Raw genomic sequence first — 22,095 nt, forward strand, 5'->3', positions numbered from 1 at the left:
TTAGGAAGATACTTAACAGTTCTGGAACACCTGCAGCTACAGACAACCGATAGCTGGCATGGGCTCCTCCCCTGAACTATAAAAAAACCAATTGACTAGAAGTAAGCAACTAGGGGCATTTGTAGTGTGAAGATTTTCACCTTGTAAACTAATTTGGCCAGTGTATCTACCTCTTGAAAGGAATACAGCTACCAATATCTTCTAAGTCACAGTCAGTAAGGAATTAATTCATACTACTCTGTCATCTTGGAATCAGAAGCATTTTACTTGTTTGTTCCCTGCTGTTGAAAACAGAATGATTACAGGATGTCTTCCCCACCCCTGAAATCTAGTGAAATACAGCTAATTAACTATAATATTCAGTAATATATTTATGAAAATTGTGTCTCCTGAAATGCCCCATGGAGACCTTTCTTCATTTTGGCGAACCTGGATGCTAAAGGCCAATTTCCCAAAGTGTGATTTATTGCTTCCATCTAACATATTCCTTTGTTCCTTGAGGTAAGAGAACCTTGTTTCTTAGTCTCTTATTATCACCATCATCCATTTATCCTTGTTAGCATACTCCATAGTGTGTCTCAAGCTCTACCTGAAAAGTAGTCTTTCTTTTCCAAGATGAATACTGGCCTCTTAGCATGCAGTGAATTGTTCATGTATTCCGCTGATAAGATTGCAAGTTGCTCAGCCAAGCATTAGTGTGCTTTTTTTTTTTTTTTTTTTTTTAAAGATGCTATTCTCATATTATCTGTGGCTGGCTGCTATAGGAAGAGATGCCTTTCTAATCTGATCCAGCTCTTTTTATGAATTTGAAATCTTAATTGCTGATAGGATTGTGATTCTCTGTTAAGTACTCATCCTGTGTTAAGGTCATATACAAAGACCCTTCAAATAAGCCTTAATTTTCATGGCTAAGAAAAAGGACTTTTTGGTGGTTGCTCATCGTTTCAACAGTAATCTATAACTTTCCTGTTTTTTCAAATGTTCTGGATACTATTTCTGTAGTTATAACTAATATTTCATTCTTACAGTGTGGTATTAACCCTTTCATCTTGTTAATTTTATTTCTCAATTATTTATACTTGGTCAGCATAGTTATTGCTTTTATCTTGAAATGATTCAAATTATTGCAATTTTATCCAACTGTTTTAAATGTACAATATTAATAAATATCTACTCCGTGAAGTTTTTAGAAAACTTTTTAAAAATTCTGTTCTATGAAATATGACATTGATATTAGCTGTTGCTAATATCATACTTTTTAAAATACAAGCACTAAAACATTTGATGGTTTATGAAAGAAAAAATATTTTCACTGTTGGTACCTTTCATGCTAAATGAATCTTTTTAAAGTAATCATGACATCAGGCTCTAGATGGAATATATTTTAAACTGTTTTATGGGCCACAGATTGCTAACAAACATATGGGATGAACTTGCTTTCTCCAGAATATGTATAATTTAGATTACTCAGCACTATCTTGCCAATTCAGCAATCCTTTACAGCTTTTATTCTAAATACCGATCTGCTAAAAAGAATACTCTAGAAGGAGAATATGAAGAATGATTGCCTTTATTACTTGAAGGGATTTTCAATCAAACTTAATTTCTTATAGTTTCAACCCAATTGAGAAAGCTTAGGGTTACTTTTGGCATTTGTCTCCCCTCCCACAAGGAAAGAGTAGAAAAGAGGGTGAGGAGACAGTGGGTGAATTTGGAGGATACTCATTGGGGTAGCTGAAGCAACACTGACTGTCCCGATGGCAGATAGGTGATGTTACGGGACCGGGAGAGCTGATAAGCGATATCTTCGGCTGCTTCAAGCTTCCGCAATTCTATAAGGCCATCACCTGCTGTAGCCAATGAATTGGCAATTAACTCAGCTGCTTTTGAATCTCCCTCAGCTGAAATTATAGCTGCTTTCTTCTGCTGCTCTGCCTGTAGATATGCACAGAAAGCAAAAAAATTACTTCAGAAAAAAAGGTTTACTGTATTTTTCGGAGTATAAGACAAGACCTTTTTCCCTCAAAAAAGAGGCTGAAAATCTGTGTGCATTTTATACATTGAATACAGGATTTTTTGCCTCCTGAAACCCTGCCCCCTTCACCAAAATGGCAGTGCATAGACTTTAGGAGCCTTGCAGAGTGCTCTTGGGGGCTGAGGAGGGCAGAAATGAGCAAAGAATGGGCTGTTTTTTTGCTCAATTTCCCCCTCCCCAGCCCGAGGAGCACTTTATAAGCCTCCTAAACGCTGTGCATGTCCCTTTTTTGTCAAAATGCCCCCCCTTTGCAAAAAATGGACCATTTTTTGCCTCCTCCAGGAGTACTCTACAAGCCTCCTAAAGGCTATTCATGCCCATTTTTTTTGAAAAATAAACGGGCCCCATTTTTGCGAAAAACGAGCCTTTTGGGGGGAGGTCTGCAGTGTGCAAAACTTTTTTTTTTTAATTTGCCTCTTCAAAACCTTGGTGCATCTTATACTCCAAAAATATGATAAGTGTTCATGTACTATTTAGCCAATAAAAGAATTGTGGTAGCTATAAGACAGTAACCAAATTAAGGCAATTAACAAAACAAATATAATACAGAGAGAATAAATATGCTTGGAAAGAACCATATCAAACTTGTATTTTCAATATTTTGATCAAGCAAGAGTAACAATTCTGCTTGCTATGTTAGTGTTCTAATATTGGTATTGCTACTATTCCTAGAGAGAGCAGATGTCAAGAAAGAACAATCCCTGCTATTCTTTTTAATGGAATCATTAAAGAACTTTCTCCGAGGACAAGCAGCTGGAAAGTATGACCTAAGACCAATTAAATAGGTATTTTGAAAGTTCCCACTATATTGAATGCATAGTGGAGACTTTGATATTTTGACTTATGCTTTTGCCATAACCTAGATTCTCTGAACTGAATATGGAATTCTAATATCAGGGAAGAAAAATCTATGGATACTTCCAAAAGATTAGGAAGTATATCTGATATTAGAGGTCTTTTTCAAACTCCAGAATAGAAGCTCCCATGAGATATAAAATAGTCTTTTAAAGGAAGCAACTCTCTGTTTAAACAAACAGTGCTATGACTATGCTCAGTTGCTAAGAATAGTGAGTGTCAGGTAAAGAAAAGCAGCAGCAGATGGGTGGAGGAAAAAGATGGAACACAACATACCAGTAGCTGTCATTTTGATAACAGTATTCTTAATAAAGGTGAGACTGGATTCTGTCATCATAATAATGTCTTATTTTAACCATGGTTTAAACCAAAATGACTGGATTCACACAACTTGTTAAGCCAAAAACATATAGAATGTGCAATGGGGGAAACTATTAGTGCAAAACTCATCAAATCAAGAAAGTTTTGGAGAATTTGGGAATGTTCCATTTCTTTCCATATATCATGCTAAATCTTTTGATCTAAAAGCAGTTTGATATATCCCACTAATAGTTCAGTTTCAATACAAGGCTGTTTGTATTAGGAATGCCACATCCAGGACATCTCTAACAACTTCCAATTTAGTGGAATTATTTTTGAAACCCACCAAACTGTGGCAAGGATAATATAATCCAGGATATTTCAGCATTATCTGGAGGGAAAACAAAATATTCTGGAGTTTCTAGAATTAGTTCCTGAATTAATGAATTCTGCATATTTCTATTTATGGCTATAACAATGTTGTACACTAGATGCTGAAAATGACAAATTCTGAAAATTGGAGCATTAAAAAAAGGAGACAAAAATCTTTTCAGCAAGAAGTAAGTTAAGGTTGCTTGAACATATTCCCACCTTTTCCACTATGAATCTGGCCCTTTCAGCTTCTTGTTGGGCAACTTGCTTCATTTCTACTGCTTCTGTGAACTCTTTTCCAAATGTCAGGTGTGTCTGAGATGGAAATAGAAAAATAATACCAGTGAGTTATAATAATATAAACCATTATTTCTTAACTTTGATAGCTTGAAGATGTGTGGACTTCAACTCCCAGAATTCCCTAGCAAGCATACTGGGAACTTTGGGAGTTAAAGTTGATATATATTCAAGTTTCCAAACTTGAGAAGCCCAGATATAAACTATTAATATAATTTCCACAGTTAATCATATTCTCCTAGCATACATATATTACAGAGAGAAATGAGAACAGTTTGACTTCAGAGACCTTCCATTGCTGTTTCCATTCTCACTCCCTACACATCATATTACCAGATAGATTTGTACCCCACTGAAAGACTGGAAGACTGAATTTCAGCTTGAACTCCAAGCTCCCATGGAACTATGGTTTTAATTTCCATAATCATCCAGATAATATGGTGCATGGATATTAAAGGGTGTCAAGTTGGGGAAGTCACAAAACAAAACATACATGTATCTTCAAGACAAGCAACATGAGAGGTGGAGACAACTTCCCTCATGTCAGTCACTCTCACAACTATCTAGCGGCCATATGAAGTGCTTTTCTTCTTTTTTCCATTCTATATTTTTGCTATTTTGATTTTAAGAGTGAGGGTGGGGAAGTGAGATTGGTTTCTACACAACCTCTATCTCAATCACATTCTTGTTTTGGTTTAAAAAGAGGTCAGAAAACTGTTAGAAAATTAATCAGGGTTCTATGGTAGGGTCAAGTAGCTTGTGAACTGTCAGTTCCTGCAACAGAAAATGGAAGAGGCAAAGAATGTGTTTTTCCGCCCTGAAACAAATAGGAAATCTGTAGTAGGATATTGAAAAAGAGTAATTTGAGAAGGCTGCAAAAGAGTAAGTCTCAAAAGGTTGTGGAAAAAAGGAAAAACAAATGAGTAATCTAAGCATAATTAGTAGTAGCACTGTGTTGGAATGTACAAAGAGAGATAAGAAGCCGCAAGGCCAGATAAAAGTGTGTGCAATGAAAATAAAGATTGTGCAGAAACCAACAAAAGTTAAAAGTTCCAATAGCAGCATCTGGTAAAGTTTTGAATAACATTTCCCCCATTAGTTAATTGAGCCAGTTTTTTGGTGGGGAATTCTTTTGACATTATTAGGGACATACTCAGTTGATTATGGATGAATTTTTTTCATGCATTCATTTAAGACTTGTCCTTTCTTATCCAGGGAGGAATCCCTGAGAGCAGCTTTTTATTTTGTTGTGGATATTGGCTATGCTTTTAATGGAGACATCTTCAGTTTTTGTTTCTTCATTTTAAGTGTTATGTAAAATATATTTCTAAACATTTTCTATAATGCTGTATCAGCCTAGTGCTGATGTGGAAAAATTCTTGTGTGAGATTTCCTCATCACAGCCTTAATGTAGCTAGAAACAATAGAGCCTAAGCTTCCACTTTCATTCCTATAGAAGTTCAGTCTTGTGGTTGAGTTTGGATGTTGGATATTTGAAATGGGAGACTAGAAGATACATGATTTTCTCAGGTTCCCCAACAATACAAATTATTTGATAGAGCAAATTCAGCAACAAGGAATAACCACAACAAATTTTAAGAAGATACTTGGTTGATACCTAGGACGCTGGCAGCAATCTGTATCAACATTAGCACCAGTGAGTGGTATTTGTAACACATCTTTAAATAGTCACTTGATTGAGTTTCATGTTTAATGAATAAAAGAAATAATAATAATAATAACTTTTATCACAGTTGTCAATAACCAAAATGTACAATTTATTGACACCGTGGTACCAGGAGGTGCCAGAGTCAGGGAAAAAAAGAACTGGAAAAAATCATGAAATACCATGGCCTGGCCATTGAAACTATGCAATTATGAATGAAACATGTAACAGTGATACCCATTGTCATCTGGGCACTTGGTACCATATTCAAGAAATTGCAGCTTCCTGCAATAACACCAATGGAACTGCAAAAAACTGCGCAACTTGGAATATCGTACACATAAGAAGATACTTGGTTGATATCTAGGACGCTGGCAGAAAACCCGTATCAATCATTAGTAACAGTCAGTGATATTTGTGATGCATTTTTGGAAGTTCAGTTGATTGAGTTTCATGTTTGATGAATAAAGTGTAATAATAACCTCTCTTTTTCCAACTATTACAATACAATACAATAGCAGAGTTGGAAGGGATCTTGGAGATAGCAATAGCAGTAGACTTATATACCGCTTCATAGGCCTTTCAGGCCTCTCTAAGCGGTTTACAGAGAGTCAGCATATTGCCCCCAACAATCTGGGTCCTCATTACCCACCTCGGAAGGATGGAAGGCTGAGTCAACCCTGAGCCGGTGAGATTTGAACCGCTGACCTGCTGATCTAGCAGTAGCCTGCAGTGCTGCTTTTAACCACTGCGCCACCTTGGCTCTTGGATCTTCTAGTCCAACCCCCTGCCTAGGCAGGAAACCCTATACTGTTTCAGACAAATGACTATCTAACATCTTAAAGACTTCCAGTGTTGGGGCATTCACAACTTCTGGAGGCAAGCTGTTCCACTGATTAATTATTGTTTCCTTTGTGGATGGGACTTAGAAAGAAGAAATTCTCTGATTCAAAAGCTAAATAAATGTATTCAAATAAAGCAGCAGCAATCTGCTTTAGCCATATATATTACTTTAATATTTTTTTAAAACATTAAGGATCTTCTAGTTGGAGACGAGAGAGGGAAAGATGCTTCTATGCTTTATTTCTACATGTCTTGTAAGACATCTGTTTTCGCTCTCTGTATGTATCTCTGTATGTTTTAAAATATTTTTGTATATTGTATGTTTCTACAGTTTTTAATTCTTGTTATATTTAGTTGTTTCTTATAATATTACAAGCTTTAAATATCTTTCTAAAATACTTATTATTTCTACCAGTATATTTTTAGTAGATTTGGTGAAGTAAAATTTAAAGCCATTTTCTACAAGAAGCTCTTATTTTCCCAGAGGATTTTAAATCTATCCTATATAAACGGAATTCCTTTAAAAAAGAGGTAAATCTTCCAATTTAGAAGATGTTTTAAAAAATTGGTAACTAGTAGTTGGTAGTGCTTATGAACTGCTATGGATCTATAAGGTGACAAACAATCAATTTTATCAAAACACAATTCGATAGAATGAATTCTATTATACTTTTTCTGACATCAATTAATCAGGTAAATAATGTTCTCATAAGACCCAGCAGGACGAACTCCCAAACTTCCTAAGTCTACTAGTACTTACCCTTAGAATCAGTCTGTTGCTGATTATATAATTATTTACGTATGTTAGAGATTGCTTTTAATCTTAAAACATGAGTAGGGGGAAAGATTTGACCCAAAAGCTGGATATAACTATAAACTCTCCTACAGGGGAAGCAAAATCAAAGCAAAGTTCTATTCCCGTCACAAAATTCCTGTTTTCCTTCCACAAATATAATCCACTCCTGGGGGAAAAAAAGGCTGAATTGTGATGACTGAAGGCACCAGAAATGCCTTGAAGCAGTTTATCTCCAAAAACATGGAAAATATAGATCAGTCCCAACTTTATATGCTAGTTTCATCCAACCTATATCTTTCCATTTTGAGAAGAATAGAGGATGGGACAAGCCCAGACAGCCTTATTTCAAAGAATTAACAACACCATGCAATTCCCTCCTTATGAAAAGACACAAATGGAATAAGGACAAGTGTTTTGGAGGAAACTTCCCTTCCTGATAACTGCGCCAAAATTATTTACATACAAAGATGGAAAAATGAAATATCCACAGTAGAGGATTAGATTATAAAATTAATAAAATTTGTGGAAATGGCAAAGCTAACTGGTTTGACTGGGGATTATAGATTTTTTTTTTAAAGTCTGGAAGTCTGGATTTTATTTTGTTAAAAGAAGACTGAATTAATGATTTATAGACATGGGGTTTAGAAAGGTCAAAGATTCCGGGAGACAGAATAAGATAGCAATTATCAAACAGAAAGAAAGATGGAAGTCATAATTCTGTATTTTCTTTCTTTTTAATCTTTTAATGTTGTATCCTTTTATTGTGTTAAAAAAATCTAATTCAGGATCTGTGAAGTAGAGACGCAGACTGGATATTCACTATTCCTTATTAAAGCATGCATATTTTGTAGATTTTAAAAAGGAAAACATTACCTTTATAATATGAGTGGGGAAAACAGAAAAAGAACCTATAGACATCCATTCAGAAATGGATCCTTCTGTATGAAAGTTATACAATCTAATAATAGAGAAATTAGCTGCAATTTTAGAATCCTAGATGAGGATTTTTCCTCTCATCGACAGAGATGATTAGGTACTGATAGTTGTCAGCTCCTCGTCGACTTGTTCAGGGATTATGGGAGCTGGATTCCAGAAATATCAAGAGGTATATAGGTATCCCAACACATATGAATGAATGATTATAGAAAGCATCTATCCCCTTTAATCTGGAACTTTTAATTAAGGGTCAAGTAGAAATATATATATATATATATATATATATATATATATATATATATATATATATATATATATATATATATATATATATATATATATATATATATATATATATATATATATATATATATATATATATATATATATATATATATATATATATATATATATATATATATATATATATATATATATATAACATATAAAATTACACAGCTTCTAGATGTAGAATGCCTCTTACCAAGGAAACATCATCTAAAATGAGTCCAAATGTTGCTGCTCTTTCTGTCAGGTCTTCACTCACTTGTCTGGAAACCAGCTCTCTTTGTGTGATTAGCTCCCCAGCATCAAAGCGAGCCTGGAATAATGAGATATGCAAAACAGCACTTAGAACAGACAGCAAAGCTAAAATTCTAACTAGTGATTTATTAAAGTTTAATCCTAAATCAGATACAATATTAGCCCATCAGCAACTATTATGCACATTTAATAACAAGCATCATTTTCCTGCTGTTTCAGTGATAGTTTTCCCACAGGCATCAACTGCTCCTATGGGAAATAGCAAGTCAGTCTGGATTGGATTTCAAACTAAACCAATTGGGTTCTTCTGTTTATTGGAAATGAATTCCAATCTGGTATCCCCAGTATGTCTTGGATTACAAAACTCATTATTTCTTTCTCTAATAAAGGTAGGACTATGTTATATCAAACAGTATGTAAGTATATAGCTCTGTCAGAAGCCATGCAGGGCCACATTTTTTTCAATAATAATAACAACAACAACAATACTGCTTGACATTATTTCTATATTATTTTATAAAATAAATCTTACATTTCATATTCAACTTCACTCTTTCACACTTTCAAATCCTTCTCACACACTGAAATAGTCCTACAATCCATTCATTTGTTTCAGTAGAGAGTGTGAATAAAAAGAAGAAAAAGGAGTTATCAATGAGATAACTAGGATGGGAAATGGGAGAATAAAGAAAGAGGTTACTAAATAAGGGAGGAGAAATGGGCATGAATACAACATGGATCTTACTGCATAGACACTAAGTGGTAAAATCTCACCACCACAATATATACACACGTTCAAGTTCATGTCTCTAGCTCTCCAAGTTATTATTTTTTTAATGTGATGCCTGGTTTTTCTCTGACTTATTGTTCATTTCTGCAAACTGTTTGCTCTGGAGTGTAGTGGATTCATATAATTCCTGAATATTTCTTCTAAGATGCCTTCCTCCTTTGTCTATGTACTGGCATCTTCCCCTTTCCCCCTTCCAAGAAAGAAAAATGCAGTGCTTGCATATGAAACTGACAGGAGACAGATTCACCGGGAGCTTTCATGGATTGCACAAGAATATGTCCACAAACACAGAAAAGGAAGGAAACGGAATTAGAAAGTCTTTTGTCAGACAGAAGGAATAATTGGCTCCACAGAATAAAATGAATTAGGCCCTGCCCTTTGCAGCATCCCACTAAATGAAGCAAATAGAATTGTGAAAATAATGCCTAGGATCATAAGAGGAGAGTCTTATCCTACTCTCTCTTACCACCACAGATTTGAGGATCTCAGTTGTGATGGAGGGCAATACTCGTTCATCATAATCTTCGCCAATAGTGGTGAAAATCCGGGGGAGTTGTGTCATCACTGGCCTGAACAAGATTCGGAGTGTGATATTCACATTCTGTAGATCTACCCAGAAGATAGGAAGCAGATTGTAGCAGTTACATGTTCTGAGCCTATACCAAACTTCCCACACCTAGTTTTTTTAGGAGTATTGCGACTACAATTCCCAGAATTCAATCAGTATACTCATATACTTAGATAAGCCTTGCACATAGAATTGCCAAAATAAAGGGTGATCTGCTGCCAAATAATCTAACCCAATTTTCTCTTCTAAATAGTTCTAGGCCAGCTTTAGTAAGGATAAAGATGGCGATCACAATAGTCCCCTCCCCCCAATTCCAATCCTATCTAGTCACCTTTGCTGGTTTTTATTTTCCTGCTCACTAGGGAATGTAGATCCAGGGAGGGAAAGAAAAAACATCCCAAAACCAGATAAGATGATCTGTAAATCACTGCCCCTCCCTGCTCCCCCAAAATGTAGGTGGAAGGGGAAAGAAGGATAACAAGCTGATGTGTTTTTAACTCTTATTTCCATAACAGAAATATAACAGGATGGTTTGGTGATAAGTTTTCATTAAAAGATAGTTTTGAGTCCATGTAATATACATGGCAGGGATACAAAAGTGGCTTGCCACTGATGTCTACTTGATCTTCTTGAGACTTCTGTTTGATCTGTCATTCAAGTATTAATCAAGTGCAATTTGTCTTAGCTTGAGATGAAGATCTGCCAGATGCCGTTATATGCTTTACATGTTCAATCACCTAGCTCCAGCTCTCCATTCCATTAATAAAAATAGGATTTGTCTCACAGCTTACCTTTGCTCCCAGTGATTACAGGCACATTGCGAGGGCGGGAACGGCAGTCAAAGAGTATTGGCTTTTGAACCCAAGGAATGAGAAAATGGGTTCCTTCTCCCACCACTATGTCTTGAACACCTTGGAATCGATCAAATATGACAGCCCGGTGGCCTGCATCCACTGCAAATAGGGGGAAAAATTCAAACAATATCCTTTGAAAGCAAGAAAAGCAGGAAAAATGGAATATTTTTTGTATTCTTTATTTGTGCCAGAAGCATCAACAAATTACAGACTTACAACATTCAACTGTGAGACAATAAAATAGGTCATAGAAATACCACATATAAAAATATATAAAATAAATAGGATTAAAACTAAATGACATTTGCTAGGTATCCAACCACATTGACAGTGTTTTCTCTTGCCAGCATGACATCTTCCAGTTGTTGAAGGACATTGTATGCACCATAGCATGTGTGAAGTGGATACTCACTGAGAGTATCTTCTACTGCAGGGGTGTCAAACTGGCGTCACCACAGGCCACGCCCACCCCAGCTCTGTGAAGGGGGAAACCGTCATGATATGTCACGTGACATGAGTTTGAAACCTGTGTTCTACAGGGAAGCCCCATTTTCTTAGATGATTCTTTGATCTTCCTACTCTGGGCAGTCTATTTAGTGATTTCCATATTGGCCAACGTTGTTTTTGATCAGGTGGCAGACAGTTGTATAGCCATACCGGGCAGACAGTTGCCCTGTAGTGCCTTACTCACCTGCCATAGTTTTAGGATGATCTGTGGTGGCTGGTTGTTAGGAGGGACAAAAGTTTTGAGAAAACTGTTCCTTGTTTTCAGCCTTGACCTTTGGGGATTGATGGTCATATAGATGTGTTTATGGGGATGTTGCTCTAACCCACACATTCTGCGGAGCACTTTCTCAGCAAAATATTTTTTGGGTAAGGGGGGGGGCAGATAGATAATTCACGTTTTATATTGGGGTTGGTGTTAGGCATCCAGTGACCAGTCTTGCGGCTTCATTTAGGACCACATCCACTTGTTTTGCATGTTTTAATCTAAGACTAATATAGGGCTAATGCGGATGTTCTTAATGTGTTTGGTTGGGCAACGCAACTTATACCCATTATTTCCTCAAAATGCTGTTCCTAGCATGTATTTTCTGTCTGGTATTAAAACAATGGTTCTTAAAGGTAAATGTGCAGTCCAGAGTTACTCCCAGATACTTTAGAGCAGTGCAATGTTCAATGTTCCTTTTGTATTATTTCCAGATGGTAGTTTTTACCAATCAGATACTCACTGGATACATAGAACTACAACTCATTTCATTCACTACCATTATTGTACATGGAAAAGTAATAATCTCCAGTTTGTGTTCTTTGGTAGGTCTGTGGCCAAATACAACAAACTGCCCTATCAGAGAAATGGAGAAGCATCACCGTTGTGCTAATTACATTATTAACTGACCAGTTCAAAGCAGTTTAAGACTGGATTACTTATAATTCTGCCAATACCCCCTAAATGCCAGTCCAGCTGAATCTGATTAAAGACATTAGTGATTAAATCTAGAATGTTCTATATACAATAATTTGTTCTCCCATGAAATGATAGCTCTTCTATGTTCTTGTTTGTATCAGATCATGTAAAAAAATCAATTACTTTAGATTTTATCTTTGTTATTTTCTATCATAATCATCTCTGCCTCACTAATTAAGGCAGCTCTTCCTCAATCCTGAAGTATTACAACCATAAGAATTTTAACGGTGAGGTACATCCTAAAACATATAAAAAACACCTTGCTGAGGAAGTTTTATGTGACTAATGTCAGTTTGCATACAGGTAGTCTTCTACTTAGAACCATTCATATAATGACCAAAGTTAAAATGTCACTGAAAAAGTGACTTTGTATCAGTCCTCACATTTATGGCCACTGCAGCCTCCTAAAAGTCATGTGATCAAAATTCAAGTACTTGGCAACCAGTATGCATTTACAATGGCTTCAGTGTCCCAAATCATGTGATTGCCATTTGCAATCTTCCCTGCCAACTTCCAACCAGCAAAGTCAATTCTTGCCCCAACTGTTATTGTCCTTTAATCTCCTAAAATTTTGAAATAAGATACTGCTTGCTTCAGCATTGATTTTGGAAGCTCTCTTGGATGTTATCAGAATCAGTAGACACTAGAGACTGGGCCTTTTCAGCAGTGCATTCACATCTTTGAACCAGTATCTTGAAAATATAAAGGTACAGTGAAATCTACTTTAAGTGAGGTGCAACTCTTGGTGATTGCATTCATATTATTTTCTTGGCAACAGCACAAAAGTGCTTTTGAAGCACTTAATTTTAACTACTAAAAGTAATTAACTTCTTGGGTTTTTTGCAAGCTTTCCAGCCTGTCTAATTTACAGTCCTGAGATTTCCTAGTGCTTTTCTATCAAAGTATTGCTCATATCTACTATGCTTAGCTTCTTCAAGATCAGATAAGGTCAAAGAGTGCTGCCACCTGCTGAGACTTTTCTTTAAGGCAGAACAGATTGCCCACATTTCAACTTCTGTTGAGTAAAACAGTGTAATGCTATATTTTAAATCTGACATTTAGTTGCACACAATTTAAAATACATTTGCAAACCCCCTTGCAAAAAAAAATTAGAACATTAATTTCTTAAAATGTAGCTTATCTATGAGAGGTAAACAGCACTTATAGTAAATTCTACATGAGTTAGAAAAGTATTTTTCAATGGCTACATAAGAATAACTATCTCAGGAAAAAAGTAGGAAATGAAGGACTTTGGTTATAGGCTTAATTCTGCTAGAACTGTCATTCTTCTGGCCATCACATTAGAAGAGAAAAAAAATTGAACTGCTGTTTTCTGTAGTTTTGTTTTTAAATTCTTTGATGGAGAATCTTCTAAGAATGTGGGCTTGAGATTTTTAAATCAAATACACTGCAGTGGTTTAAACTATACAAGCTGAAATTATTATATTTCATCAATTCCTATCTTAATATTTACTTGTTTATCTCACAGGAGAGCAAATGCCCTGCAGAGAAAGTCTTCCTTACCATTATACAAAGCAGAGTTGACAACTCCACCAACAATCGCCAGTCCCAAGCCGAGTTTGCCCACAGTCTCAAAAATTTTGGAAGCCATTAGTGCCAATATAAGTCTTGCTTCTGTTTTCTGATACAATCACACCTATGCAGGTAGGGGGAAAATCCAGTAATAAGAAAAGCTGGGGCAATGAAATGGCTTCGCAGATGATACTTCTGCATAAAACGCAGCTTCCTATGCCTATATTAAAAAAAAAGCTTCACAGAATATAGTAGTTATTTAAGAACGCTATTTGGACAATGTAAAATACAATCCCTGCAATAATATGTAACAATCCAAGACTTTAAGGGGAAAAATATTAGAATGCTGATATATCTTTAAAGAAATCATGTGATTTCAGGAAAAGGCATGCTTGATTTAAAATGATCTTGAATGTGCAATGTGAACACTCAAATCATCTTTTCCTCTTTGAATCCAGATTGCTGCATTTCCAAAAACTTATTCTCCCATATTTAGGAATATCAGAACCTAGAATTAAATTAGTAGATTTAATCTTTTAAAGTTACTCTTTAATCCTAGAATAAAATGTTCTTATTAAATACAAACGATGGAAGAATATTAGAATATTAGAATAATAAGAAGTCTAGTCAAAATAGTCCAGCAACATTTTTTGTGTCTTGAGGCAATTAGCAAATACATTAAAAAGACTACATTGGCAAATGAATAAGTATGTCTAATTGTCTGACCAATCTCCATCAGTCTCTTTAACACATGTGATTTTCAAATGTTTCACCGTGAGGAAAACTCCCAGCAATGGTGTCTACATTCGGTACAGCAATGTGTTCTGTGGACACATTGTTAGAATCCTGTTCATTCAAGGTTCTGTTAAAGCTTGATGGGTCTGATGGACTCCTATTTCCTAAGCACAGTACACATTATACACGTCTTGGGTGTTCTAGGCTGTGGGTTAACTCAGTGGCTGTGGCAAGCTTTTTTTTACTGAATAAATCTAGTGAACAGAACTCTTTTAAGATTTTCCAAAGCTCTTTAATGCGTTTTAATATAAATTTCCACAGCAATTTTTATTCTAGCCAATCTCTCCATTATAACGTCTTCTCCCTCTCATAGGAACCCGCCCTTTGCAAATCCTATCTAATCCCTACTGTCTCTACTGAAATAGACAGATACCCCAACCATCTTGCTTCACTCCGAGTTCTGGAAAACTACAGGAGCATGTGCAATTCTTTTTATTGCAGAATCCACCCATCTCCCAAATCCCCTTACCCACCCCAGCCATTTCTCCATTTTGTGGTCGTGCTTTTCCAATCTGCGGCTCAAAACGTTCATTTGCGAGAATTCTGCACCGCATCCATTCAAGCGAACCCCCAAAATATCAGAATTTCTTTTCAAGCATGCTTTTGCATTTCATCATGTCGCGCTTTGTTAAGTTCTCCGCCGTTATTTATCAACAAAAGATACACCCAGTTCAGCAGAAGGGGGGAAAAAGCAAAGCGCAACGATTCTTAGGCATAACTCACCTCGTAAGGAAGAATTGACCTCCACATGAAGACTCCACCGAGCCACCTGGTCCCTCTGTACTTACGCACAAGGCGCACCCGAACTCGGCCCTGGCTAGCTGCAGCAGTGCCTGACGGGATTCGTAGTTCTTTCAACGGTAAAGCACAAAACAATATCCCCAGCACCACGGGCCATGTACGAGCAAAATGAAACTTCGAATCCCGGCCGGCACCGCGATGCAAAGGCCCGCCCTTTCCTATTGGCGTCCGCTGCAGGGCTTCATGGGAATGGTTCGGAGGTTGAACTGAGCCAGGCGGTAAGCACGAGGGAAAAGTGAACGTGGGAGCGTGTGGATTTTTTCCCCTCCCTCCTTCCGTTTGGAGATGAAGAACTTAGTGCTTAAAGCTCGAATATGCCATTTTTGGAGTTGGTGCAGCAAAGAGAAGAATGGTGTATAACGGAACTACCCCCCCCCCCCCGTTGTTTCGCTGCTGGAAGTCCACGTGTTTTAAGAATATGGAGCGCGAATTAAAAAAAAGCTGTTCATGTGACATAACTCATGGTTTACTTAACCATGGTTTATGAAATGGGACCATCTTAACCATAGATAGTTAGCGCAGTGAGGTTTGCAGTTTAATGTAGTTCTATTAATAGTTAAAGTCATGCCTTTTCTCCAGGCATTTACTTGGTAACCCATTACTTTTAGTTTCAACTACAAAATTAACATCTTTTTAAAATTGTCTACGGCTGTATTATAAAAGTATGGGCATTATATGCAAACTAACGAGCAACGTTGCTGCTCCAATCTTAGCACTGAATATTCCAAGTGCAATTTAATCCAAAATCTGAAAGGTTTTCTTGTTTTCAATATGTAAGATACTTTCATGAGCAAAGAGAAGTTACCCCTCATTTTGAATTTTTTCTCCAAATTGAGATCGATTCATACAACCAAATGACTTAGCTAATTAGGGTGTCATGAAAATATAATATCTATATAGCTATATGATTAATTTATGCTTCAGATGTGGTTTTAATCCAGAAAACTGGATTGGTCATTTATTCTAGGCTCCTTCAAAGAACTATAATTCAAAATTAAAGATTTAAAAGCACAGCCACTGTTCAATTTTTTAAGTTACTGAATTGAAAGAAATAGTTTTTTTCCCAAAGAAAAAAACTAACTAACTAAAAGATCAAGAAGATACTTTTGCTTTTCATCACAATAATTTATATTTATGAACGTAGTACATAAGTATATGTAACAGTTGTCCCCCATCTAAACAAATTCGGTTAGTAATGGCTGACTATTTTACCCATTTTGACAAATCTGCATTCAGTGCATCAGATTATAGTTCTTGTACCAATAGATTCATGATCTCTTGTATATTTAACTAAGAGAAGTTTTCAATGAACAGTGATCACATTCCAATTGATGGATAGCCAATATTAAACATCATTGTATTTTTTTTCCTCCCTCCCATTAGTATTCCTTCAGGAGGACAAATAAAGTTTACCCGTTTAAAGCATAATACTTAAAATACAAAGGTAAGAGGATTGCATTCTGACGTAGGTACCAGTAATTCCCTAGAACAGTGGCTCCCAACCTTATGGGCACAAGGGACCAGTTCTGTGAAGAAAGGTTTTGCCACGGACCAGAGGTGGTGTGGTTTGTGTGCTGCCTGCATCTCGCCGGTGGGGCATTTGCTTGTTTGCGTGGCCCAGTTTCTGGCATCTGCAGCCCCGGTGCCGGTCCACTTACCAGGCATTGGGAACCCCTGCTCTAGAAGTTATGTGGTTGGGACTAAAATTGAAGACATCTCTCATTTGCGTTCTTTTATGTATTGCCTTGCTCATTCATGCATAACATTGAGTGGAGTCTGTTATATAATGAGGTAAACCAGCTTATTGCTCCATGATGAGCTTGGAGGGATAGTGACAGATATTTGCTGTTGCTTGGAAGTTTTGAAAAAAATTGTCATGTGTTGACTTTAATAGCAAATACCAGAAGGTTTAATGATTAAGATGTTACAATCTGAGGCCCAGAGTTGGGTGTAACATTAGATAAAGCCCAAAACTACCAGAAATTTTTATATGGTAATATTAATATAAAACTAGAGAGCAAATATATTTAATTGAATTTAAATAGACTTAAATGCAAATGAAATGGAACTTAATTTTTGAACTGAATAGAGTCGCCACCTTTTGGAATATGACCTCCAGTTCATCTAAGCCCAAGGGCAACAATTGTCTCTTTAAAAGTTGCACAATCCTTGTTTAACTATTTACAAAGGTATATGCTTCCTAACCAATCACTATGACGTTAGTGGCTTTTAGTAGATTTTTCTCTATTGTTTTGCTAATTTGACATTCAGATTCTAGTGAGAAATTTTGTTTTGCAATAGGACATAGGTTAACCTTAAAAAAAAAATTCAGCTCGCCTGTAAAATAGCCTATTTCAGTTGTTTCAAGATATACTGCAATCAGTAAGGCAATGCAGTATTTTTAAGAAAGTACCAGTAAATCAGATATGCCAGTTTGGCATAGATCTTTTGTGTTTTCATCCAGGGGTAAGAGGAGGTGGAATGATCCTTAATTTCTTTCAGCTTCCCCATGCTTTGCTGCTTCCTCTGAATTAAACCAACTAAGCCAACTGAGCAGGGATCTAAAGCAGTGGTGAAATTCAATCTTTTTTACTACCGGTTCTGTGGGTGTGGCTTGGTGGTGGGGTCCTGTGACCGAGTGGCATGGCCAACTCGATGTCACTCATGGTCACACCCACTCAGTCACATGGCCCCCACCACCACCAAGCTACGCCCACAGAACCCGGTAGGAAAAAAATGTGTGTATGAATCCATTCACAGCAGAGCTGCTCCTCCCTTTATGGTCCCCCCTGCCCCCTTAAAGGGACAGGCTGCAGCATCTCTGTTGTGAACAGGGAGAAACATTTGGATTGTCTCTGCCATAGAATTCAACGTTAAATGCAGCATAAGACAATCCGAATGTTTCTTCCTCTGTTCACAGCAGAACTGCTGCTCCCTTTATGGTCCTCCCGCCCCCCTCCCTCCCCGGGTCTATTTTAAAGGGACAGGCTGCAGCAGCTCTGCTGTGAATGGAGGGAGAAATGTTCAGATTGTGTGGGCCGGTTGAGTAACCAGAAAAGGTAAGCGGCGACAGGGCGACCAGGTGGGCGTGGCCGGGGCCACCAGAGATTTTAGCCACCGGTTTGGAGAACTGATGCCAATCGTCCGTGCCGGTTCGGTTGAACCAGGCCGAATTCACCCCTGATCTAAAGTGGGAGATAATTTCTCCCACTCTAATTCTATTTAATAGAGATGAAGATACTATCCTGCTTAAAATCAAATCAAAAAGCATTCCTTAGCAAATACCTGCGTGATTTGCTTTAGTTTAGTGTTTAATATCAAGATACCAGCTAGTAAAGAACATTTTGCTGAGCATCTGTGAAGTTTTATTAACATTTTTAAATGCTCTCAGAAGAGAACTATCCTGAAGGTTTTCCTATTTACAAAATAGCTACCAAAGGAAACAGCTAAAGTGTTATTTATTACTCCTAATTCATCTTTTAATTTTACTAATCAAATGGTTACTAGTGCTAGGCTTCAGCTGTTTACCATTTTTCAACATCCATAAAGTGTGTGTGGGATCCACAGACATTCCTGTATATGTTTATGATGTTAAAATTTAGCACTGCAGTGTGCTGGCTGCCACTTTAATATTTTCTAATTACAACATTTAAGACTATAATAAAAGATAAGACAGAGAATCCTGTGGCTATAAATACTATACTGTATTGCTCCAAGTGTTAATTCAGTCAATTCTTAGTATTGTTCAAGGGCTTGAACTTTAGTTACAAAGAAGATTTAAAAAAAATAAATTTAAGAATTAGATCCAAATAATAATATTTGTTTCCATTGCTTCGCTCATCATTCCTGCATCAATAAGGAAGACAGTGATACTTGTAAATATGAGCAGAATATCACTGGATGATTCTCTGACCCACTTGAGACTCTATATGAAAATATCTCACATACAAAATGATGCCTTTGATGGCATTTCTATCTCCATCTGTTCACCACTACCCCCTCCTTTTTTTCCTGATTCTCTTTTAGCTGACTGGTTCAAACCTCCATTAAGCACTAAGTAGGCAGAATCAAAGCAATTGGCCATTATATAGCTTCCATTAAAAATGAAGAAAAGGCAGAAAATTGCCTTCTTTACTTCAACATATTGCTGAGAGAGCAACATTTCTAGGAATAGAGCACAGGAAAAAAAAGAAACCAAGGGATTTGCTGACTGAGCACCCTTGGGAGGTATAATACACTCACCTGTCTCACCAGGAACAAGAATGATTGATTCTGAAGCTAATATTGGTGGCAAAAGGCTATCTTTTCAGTACTGTGTGTGGTTTCTCCCAACTGCACCTGTTAGGGGCTGAACCCCATTTTGTTTTTAAATGATAAAAGAAGAGCTTTGCTGATCTAAAAGCTATGTAATCAAAAATCCAAAGTGGCTAACAGTGCCTCTGAAAAGACCAAAAGCAGAATGTGAGCACAATACTATTAGGAATTCTGCATAGCAACAACCTAGCCTAGCTGTAAAGCCTAGCTGTAAAGAACCAATATGATAAGCAGCCCTATCTTCCTTGGCAACATTGCCATTAGGTTTTGGATTATTACTCCAAACCAGGGATAAAATCCTACTGGTTTGGGCCAGTTCACACAAACCGGTAGTAAAAAAATGCTTAACAAAGTAAAAAAAAGTTCTGGCAATCAGCTGTGCTGCGCAATGGTAGGAACTTTTTAAAAAAACTTAAAAAATAATTTGGGGTCTGCTTTTGCTCCCAGGAGGCTTCCCTGAGGCCTGCTAGGCCAAAAACGGGGGTGGGGGTGCTGTGAAAGGAAAGAAAAAGAAAGAAAGGGAGGGAGGGAGGGTGGGAAAAAGAGGGAGGAAGGACCACAAACCTGGCACTAGGCGCAGCTTCAGAGGATACCTTGAAAGAGCACAGCAATCCAGGGCTGGAAGGGATCTGGAGGTCATCTAGTCCAGTGTTTTTCAACCTTTTTGTGCAAAGGCACACTTTTTTCATGAAAAAAATCACGAGGCACACCACCATTAGGAAATGTTAAATTTTTTTAACTCTGTGCCTATATTGACTATATATAAAGTAATTTTCCCACTGCACACCTTACACTATGTCAGGCACACTAGTGTGCCACGGCACAGTGGTTGAAAAACACTGATCTAGTCCAACCCCTTGCTCCAGCAATAATTTTCTGTATTTTGATCCCCCAGTCATATGACTACATAGCCATGCCTACCCAATCACATGATTTGATTTGATTTGAAAGTTTATTTATATGCCGCCCTTTTCCCTGGGGGGACTCAGGGCGGCTTACAACTCAAGGGGGGGGGGAAACAAACATTTAACATGTAAGAACAATACATAATTAAAAGCACAACATTCATACCATTCGGGTGGGTTACAGTCTTTAGCCCCAGGCCTGACGGGATAGCCAGATTTTAAGGGCTGTGCGGAAGGTCTGGAGGGTGGTGAGGGTACGAATCTCCACGGGGAGATCGTTCCATAGGGTCGGAGCTGCTACCGAGAAGGCTCTCCTCCGCGTAGTTGCCAGCCGGCATTGACTGGCAGATGGAACTCGGAGGAGGCCTAATCTATGCGATCTAATTGGTCATGTGGAGGTAATTGGCAGTAGGCGGTCTCTCAAGTACCCAGATCCATTACCATGAAGGGCTTTATGGGTGACAAGTAGCACCTTGAAGTGTACCCGGAGATCGACAGATAGCCAGTGCAGCTCGCGGAGGATAGGTGTTATGTGGGTGAAGCGAGGTGCACCCACAATCGCTCGCGCGGCCGCATTCTGGACTAGCTGAAGTCGCCGAATACTCTTCAAGGGCAGCCCCATGTAGAGCACATTGCAGTACTCCAGCCTAGAGGTCACAAGGGCACGAGTGACTGTTGTGAGAGCCTCCCGGTTCAGGTAGGGGTGCAACTGGTGCACCAGGCGAACCTGGGCAAATGCCCCCCTGGTCACAGCTGACAAATGGTGTTCAAAAGTCAGCTGTGGGTCCAGGAGGACTCCCAAGTTGCGGACCCTGTCTGAGGGGTGTAGTGTTTGGCCCCACAGCCTGAGAGATGGAACACTCGCCGAATTAGTGGGAGGGAAACACAACAGTGTTTGGCCCTCCAGCCTGAGAGATGGAACACTCGCCGAATTAGTGGGAGGGAAACACAACAGCCACTCGGTCTTATCTGGGTTGAGCACAAGCTTGTTAGCCCTCATCCAGTCCCTAACAGCTTCTAGGCCCTGGTTCATCACGTCCACAATCTCCACCAAGCCACGCCCATAGAACTGTTAGGAAATTTTTTGGATTTCACCACTGCTCCAAACCCATGAAAATGCTTTATTAAGGCTATCAGAAGTAGCATCTAATAGTCATCCATTTTGTAGTGCAAATCTAAAAGTCTAGAGTGAAAAATATATGATGCAATACGATAAGCTATAATGGGGGATTCAGCCTAGCGTGACTTCCAAATTAAATAGCAGAATAAGAAAATTTACTTATTCCAAATTTGTAATAATACTTGTTCTAGGATTACTGACTTAAAGCAGAGTTTGGTATGTCACGAGAAAATGTGAAGCTATGGTTAATTCCTCCTTTTGGCCTCGGGCAAAGAGATAAGATGGACTCAGACTATTGTGGCTA

General features: G+C 37.7%; 1 protein-coding gene across 1 annotated transcript; it reads right to left on the minus strand.

Moving 5' to 3' along the window:
- Positions 1-1,554: 1,554 nt before the first annotated feature.
- PHB1 (prohibitin 1) lies at positions 1,555-15,521 on the minus strand. The gene is made up of 7 exons (XM_014075057.2): positions 15,375-15,521; positions 13,848-13,980; positions 10,793-10,954; positions 9,900-10,042; positions 8,585-8,701; positions 3,782-3,877; positions 1,555-1,935 (listed from the first exon to the last, which is right to left on the minus strand). The coding sequence occupies exons 2-7, from the start codon at positions 13,933-13,935 to the stop codon at positions 1,723-1,725; spliced, it is 819 nt and encodes a 272-aa protein (XP_013930532.1). The 5' UTR covers positions 13,936-13,980; positions 15,375-15,521; the 3' UTR covers positions 1,555-1,722.
- Between the last annotated feature and the right edge of the window lie 6,574 nt (positions 15,522-22,095).

This window comes from Thamnophis sirtalis, unplaced genomic scaffold (assembly GCF_051295495.1).
Source record: "Thamnophis sirtalis isolate CommonGarterSnake01/CBP01778 unplaced genomic scaffold, rThaSir2_p1.2 scaffold_4, whole genome shotgun sequence".
NCBI lineage: Eukaryota > Metazoa > Chordata > Lepidosauria > Squamata > Natricidae > Thamnophis > Thamnophis sirtalis.